This window comes from Talpa occidentalis, unplaced genomic scaffold, assembly GCF_014898055.3.
Source record: "Talpa occidentalis isolate TD23 unplaced genomic scaffold, MPIMG_talOcc4v2.1 talOcc4.2, whole genome shotgun sequence".
In the NCBI taxonomy this organism is placed as follows: domain Eukaryota; kingdom Metazoa; phylum Chordata; class Mammalia; order Eulipotyphla; family Talpidae; genus Talpa; species Talpa occidentalis.
The window spans coordinates 20,398,054-20,405,245 of record NW_023602073.1 but is presented as its reverse complement, the minus strand read 5'-3'; the positions used below and the strand labels follow the sequence as shown (position 1 = coordinate 20,405,245).

The 7,192-nt window shown below is 34.9% G+C and overlaps 1 protein-coding gene across 1 annotated transcript; it reads right to left on the bottom strand.

Annotated features, from left to right (window-relative positions):
- Window positions 1-5,645: 5,645 nt before the first annotated feature.
- On the bottom strand, window positions 5,646-6,569 carry LOC119251031 (olfactory receptor 14J1-like). The gene has a single exon (XM_037518539.1). The coding sequence runs from the start codon at window positions 6,567-6,569 to the stop codon at window positions 5,646-5,648; it is 924 nt and encodes a 307-aa protein (XP_037374436.1).
- Between the last annotated feature and the right edge of the window lie 623 nt (window positions 6,570-7,192).

Below are 7,192 nucleotides of genomic sequence, written 5' to 3'. Positions count from 1 at the left end.
TGAATTTTAGTGATTATAATTTAACATTTTTAATGACTATTGCCTTTTCATAAAGTTATTTCCTTTGTGTTTTATTCTAGTCTGTTTTTACTCATAAACCTGTCACTATATGTGCGGTGTCCTTTCTGGTCAACACTGGTCCAGTAAACAACAATTAGACCCTTGAGGTCTCAAGTAACCAGAATCTGAATGTTCAGAACTCCCTGAATGTTCAGAACTCCCTCTCAATGCATAGAAAACATCAGCTACATAATACATCAAACACTTGCCCAGTTCCTTGATATATTTCCTGTATAAAATCTTGATAAAGAAGCTTTAAATTCAGATAAGATTTCTGAAAATATCTGCTGATTGTTCTGGAACTGAGTATTCATTCAGTTTTCTATAATAAAATCACTTATTTTAGCTTATCTAAATTTATCAGTCAACAGATTTCCCTTTGTATTTTTAACTTCCCTCGCACACACAAAAGTAAATTATACAATGCCTTTTGAATGCTGATGACTTTATGGCTTTATTTCTCAGGAGAGAGATCACTGGGTTGGGAGCTGGGAGAGCAACAGTGTACATAATAGTCAGCAAAACGTCCAGTGCGCTTAGAGAGTCACTTTGAGAAACTCAAAGACAATAGTTGAAATAAATACAATGATGGCAGTGTATTGGGAAAGCAATTGGAAAAGGTCTTAGCTCTGCACTCAGCAGATGTCATCCTCAGCACAGTAGAGAATTTCTGTGTGTTAGACAGTCCAATAAAGGTGACACAAAAAAAGGACACAGGTGCTATGGATCCACTGACTGAACCTCACTGACATAGTCATTTAAACAAGAGGATTTCAGGAGTTGAAGGATATCACAGAAAAAAATGTTGAATGAAATGGAAACCACAGAAATGGATGGAGAAAGTGGCAGCTGTGTACATGGCTCCAGAAATGACCCCACTTTTCCAGATGCCTAAGACAATGTGGACACATTTGCTGACATCCGTGATGCATTCATAGCACAGTGGAAGGCAGATGGCCACTTAGCGATCATAGGACATGTCACCATCAGCATGGACATTTCAGCAGAACCACAGACAATGAAAGCAAAACACTGCACTATCCATTCCCTGAGGGAAATGTAGCCACTTTGCATGAAAGAGTTGTAAATGGACCTTGGCAGAGTCACAGAAATGTAGCTCAGATGCAGGCAGGAGAGATGGCCTTTTCAATCAAAGGTTAGGAAAAATGTAAGTATATAATAGAACAAATAAATTGCATTGTTTAAATATATAATAGGGTTAATAGAATATGGAGTAATGGCTCCTATTTATATAAAAAGCTCTATACAGTTCAAACACTCAAATTTACAAATGTTTCTTAGCCACCAATTCATTTTCATTCATCATTCTATCTATTCATCGAGCACTCCAACCACAGAGTTTCATTAGTGGAATTTTATGATAATATTAGGAATTATTAATAGTGGTATTTTATATATGAGAGCAAAAGTACCATTCTTTTTTTAAAAGAATTTTGGATTAACTGTATTTTTTTAAAGATTTATTTTTTATACAAGAACTGGGGTACAGGTCAGAGGCATGGGAGGGTGAGAGGATTCACCAGAGACAGAGTGAGGAGCAGAATGGCAGACAGACCGAAATACACTGCTGAGGGGAGCAGCGGGCCAGACAGGAGAGGTCTGCCAAACCATGTGGTATCTCTAGCCAACCAGGAATTGAACCGGCGCTGCAGAGGCTGCAGACAGCTTCACAGTACTGCGCTCAACCTGCTGTACCACTGGGAGGCCCAAAAGTACCATTCTTTACTGTCAAGGTTATTTTCCCCATAAATAAAAATATGAAATACAATTGAATAGTACCTATGTAATAATTATATATATAAATAAACATTGTCATTAAATAAAATAACATAAAATAATGAAAAAAATGTTAATCTCCCAAAAGAAATAGGAAACTACAGCCTTTTTTTAAAAGATTTATTTATTTATGCATACAAGAACTGGGTTAGAGACCAGAGGTGTGGGGGGTGAGAGGATTCACCAGAGTCAGAGTGGGGAACAGAACAGGTGGGTTGACTAAAATGCACTGCTGAGGGGAGCAGTGGACGGGTCAGGAGAAGTCTGCGGCACCATGTGGGTAGCTCCAGAGCCAGGGATTGAAATCCTGCTGCACTGGCTGTGGACAGCCTCATAGGTTGCATCTTAACCCCTTTCACCACCAGGGAGGCCTGGAAACTACAGACTTTCCCTAGGATAATTGTTTAAGTAAATAATATAACTGATGCAACAAGAAAATATTACTTATTCTTAGTTAAATAAAATGTAGACCAATGAATTGATACTATTTTGTGTTCAACACATTAGTCAATAATAAAGAAAAAATCTCAGTTCTGTTATGAAGAAAGGTATCTAGTAGTAACATGTATCTGAAGAAGTGTGTCCTAGATCCCTAAATTGTGTAAATGTTACAAACCACATTACTACAGTAAAATTAAATAAATAAATAATAAATATGGTGCTTATATGATAAAGTAGTCATAGAATAAACTTAAAACATGAAGGCAATATGTTCGAATTTTAGTACATATTTTCCACAAACAGAAAATTATTTAGCAGAGATCCTAAATTATTAGCAATTAAACCATTTAGCATGATATATATATATGAGTTTAATAAATTAATTTGATAACTGCAGTTAGAAATTAGTAATTCATCCTGAAATCCATGGTGTACCTCCAATGATTCACTGAGAAGCTGAGGGAGATGAATGCTTCTAGCTTCTGTGGTGATATATGCAAATTAATTGGGAAATTATTTAAGTCTGAGCTGGATGAGGAGTTGGCACAGATGAGACTGTCCCTTGCACCCACAAGTAAACTTATTTAAAAATTGGATCAGTCTTATTGTGTGTGTGTGTGTGTGTATGTGTGTGTATGTGAATGTCTGGGTGTGGTCCACTGGAGTCTTAAAATGCCTTTAAATTAACCCTGGCAATTTTATATCTAGGCTGCAATGAAGAGATACTTTGAAGATGACACCAGATGTTTCTAGAGATTGTAATGGCGCACCTACTCATCAAGGCAGACAAGGTATATTGAACCTCCAGAAGTTTCCATTTCTAATGTTGCTTATTTTTTGTTAAGAAAAACAAAAAAAGTCTCCATTTCACAAGCATGGAAGAATTGCTTCACTTACCCAAAACTATTTTGATTTACCCAAAAGTAAAAGTAAACTTGCACTATTTCAGTGTCCACAAATTATTTTCTATACTATACGATGATATATTCAAAATCTAAGATCTCTATTACAGTTTGGGATCTCATGAATATTTCTGAAAAGTAATGTTTTGTGTTTAGGTGGATATAATACTTCTAAAACATAACAAAAGTCATTGATAACTGTATTGTGATCTATTTAATGATATTTGCATGTTCTTTCATTATAACTCCTTTTCTCTGTAATATGAAAATATTGACCATCCACTTGTCCATTCTAGAATTTCTTGAATTTCCTCTAGCTCAGAATCAATCAGAAGACCTGATTACTGGTTATAAGAGAAGGATGGTCTCTACTTATGTTCTTCTAGTCTATGTTTTGTTTTAATTTTTAATTTTATGGATAGGAAAATGTGATTATTTCACATGATTAAAATATCTGATTCATTCTTCATTTTTAAATTTTTCTACCACATTTCAGCAATTTATCTGTGACCTCTGATTTAGAAAGCATTGCCTATCTCTTATGAATCATAGAATAATATGAGTACAAGGAATACTGACAGTATCATACTATCACATGCTCATGCTGCATTATTTCCATGATGTTATCTAAAAAAAAAAAAAAAAGCATTACTAAGGAGTTTGGAATTATACTCCACAAAATGTTTCTGGGATGGAAGGGAATTTACAATTTTCCCTAACTGATCCCTAAAATCCACTGAACTAATCATAGCTCATATACAGTATCTCATTGTTTACAAGATAAAGAACAGTGACTGGTTTTCTCACCTACTCAAAACCAGTAACTTAGGGCTTTCATTTTTCTGTGTAATCACCTTTTTAGAACCTAAGGAAACTCACCAGAACCCATTCAAGAACTTCTATCTGCTACAGAAGATGTTGTCAGTGAGCAGCTAACATTTAACTCAAAGTTGACTTCTGAATTCAACAACATTCATAAAAGTGTGAACTTTGAAGAAAAAGTAAGTCCATTTCAATCCTCCTTTGGCCTCTGGAGGTTAGACTCTGCAATCTCTTAGGCATGAGCAAAATGTCTTGTGTGGGTATTTGGTGTTCTGGGTAATACCCTGGGACAAAAACTTGCAATTACTAAAATTCTTTGAGTTTCTAGTAATATCAAAGCTAATAATATGAGAATAACAAAATCTAAGTTACCTCTTCTTCATGTACAAAGGGGATATGGTTTCCAAAATATGAATGTGTTCTCATTTAAATTGAAAAGGAGAATAAATCCTTTTTGTTTGTTGTCCTGAATAAAGCAAAAATACATATACTACTTTCACTATGATGAAGTGTGTTCTCTCTACACCTAATTTGTTGAGATTTTTATCAAAAGTATTAAATTTTGCCATGTTTTACTCTTACTAAGATGTTTGACTCATCTCTTATTGAGATGTTCATTTTTTAAGAATTTTCTTTTTGTTCAACTTCTTTACTGATTATTCTGTTCATATTTTCAATTTACTCATAATCAATCATGATATTTTACAGGATTCTAGAAATATATCTATTTCCACAAGGTTAATAAATTTGTTGAAAAAGCAAAAATCAAAAAAAATGGGACTATATCAAACTAAACAGTTTCTGCACAGTGAAAGGAAAATCTTTGGAGTAAAAAGGCACCTACTGAATAGGAGAAGCCATTTCCAAATCTTATATCACACAAGGGATTAATATCTAAAACAAATAATCAGTTCATACAATTCCTTAAAAAATATTAAAAATGGCCAAAGGATCTGAATAAGCTCTTTGCCACAGAACAGAGTCAATAGACTCATGAGAAGATATTCAGCTCTCACACCTGTGAGAAGAGCTGTTATCCAGAAGAAAAGAAACAGCAGGTGCTGGAGAAGAGGTGGAAAAAAGGGAATCTTCTTCCTGTGGGAACTGGTGTAACTACCACAGAAAACAAAAAAACTGTTTGCTTAAAAAAATTAAAAAATAGGTCATTGTGTAATCAGGTACTTCCACTTGGCTTTTACTCAAAGAAGGTGAAACCACTGTGTTGAAAAGATACATGCATTTTCATTTCATTGCAGCACAATTTACAACAATTAGGAAGTGAAACAACTTAGGTTCCCATCAATGGATGATAACTAAGATGATACATCTGTATACACTAAACAACAGTACAAGATACGTTTTTAAGAGGAGTTCAAAGAGAGAGTTTATCCAGAGATTATACTTGTTTGTCTTTTCAGTTTCTTTCACTATTTTTTTTTCTCAGAGTTTATCCAGAGCTATTTAAATGTTATTCTCAGGATTGTGTTCAGTCTTTTCAGTCTTGTTTCTTTCACAAGATGGCTATTTTTTTTTTAATCTCTCTTTTTTAAGTCAACAAGTTTCCTAATATATTTTGGGCTTGTCTCACAACCAAGAATTAATAGATGTGCCTCAACAAAAGAGTCAGGCTTGTCTTCTTTGGAAAACCTTTCTTAAAGCTGCCTTCATGGCTTGATTTCTCAGGCTGTAGATCATTGGGTTGAATGTTGGGGGCACAATTGTGTACATAATAGTCAGCAAAATGTCCAGTGCACTTGGAGAGGCAGAAGGTGGCTTGAGAAACTCAAATACACTGGTTGTACTAAACAATATGACCACAGCAAGGTGGGGAAGGCAAGTGGAAAAGGCCTTAGCTCTGCCCTCAGCAGATGGCATCCTCAGCACAGTGGAGAATATCTTTGTGTAGGACACTCCAATAAAGGCAATGCAAAGAAAGGCCACTAGAGACAAGAAGACAGTGACCCCCACCTCTCTGATGTACTCATTAGAACAGGAGAGTTTCAGGAGTTGGGGGATGTCGCAGAAGTACTGGTGAATGATATGGGAACCACAGAAGTGTATCGAGAAAGTGGCAGTTGTGTGCATGACTCCAGAAATGACCCCACTGATCCAGACGCCAAAGACACTGTGAACACATTTGCTGACATCCATGATGATCTCGTAGCGCAGTGGAAAGCAAATGGCAATGTAGCGATCGTAAGACATCACTGTGAGCATGGACAGCTCAGCAAAACCACAGAGAATGAAAACAAAACACTGCACTATGCATTCCCAGAGGGAAATGTAGCCATTCTGCATGAAAGAGTTATAAATGTACCTTGGCACAGTCACAGAAATGTAGCACAGATCCAGTAAGGAGAGGTGTTTCAGGAAGAAAAACATAGGTGACTGGAGACTATTGTCCATGGAAGTTGTGGTGATAATGAGGATGTTGCCAGTTAAAGTCACAAAGTATATGACTAAGAACAGAGAAGCAAGTAAGATTTCTACCTCAGGTTTGGCAGAAAATCCCATCAGAAGAAACCCACTCATTGTGAAATTAGCCATAGTCCTTCTTAATCTCCGAGTAATGTTGACTGCAAGAAAATATGGCAGCCATTGTCAATTACTGTTATTTGATCTCTAACCCTTTTGAACTCAATGAAGTGAGGCATGAAATCACTGGCAATTACTTCATTATTATAAATGTATAAATAGTTCTATGGACTAGTAATTTTGTGCAGTTTTCAATGACTTTGAGTCATTCATGGAAACCTAGGTCAAAAAGATTATAAATTTCATTATTTCCTTCCATCAAATGAAAGAAAAAATAATGTATATATTAAATTTCAAAAAATATATTTTAAAATATAATTGTATTAATTTCAAAATGGACCATTTACTTTTGATTCATACTGAAGATTTATCTAGTTCATATATTCACACCTATGTTTCTTAGCTGCCTATTTTTTCATTAATCATTCTATCTATTCATGTTCCACACTGAATACCATGGTTTTATTATTGCAATGTAATATCTTAACTTTATATATGAGGAAAAATCTTATGTTTTGTCTTCTAATTAAACATTATTTTCTCAATAGTTACAATTATGACATACCAAACTGGTAGTACCTATTAATTACCTAGTTATGACATAAAAATCACTTATTAACATAAAATATCAGAAA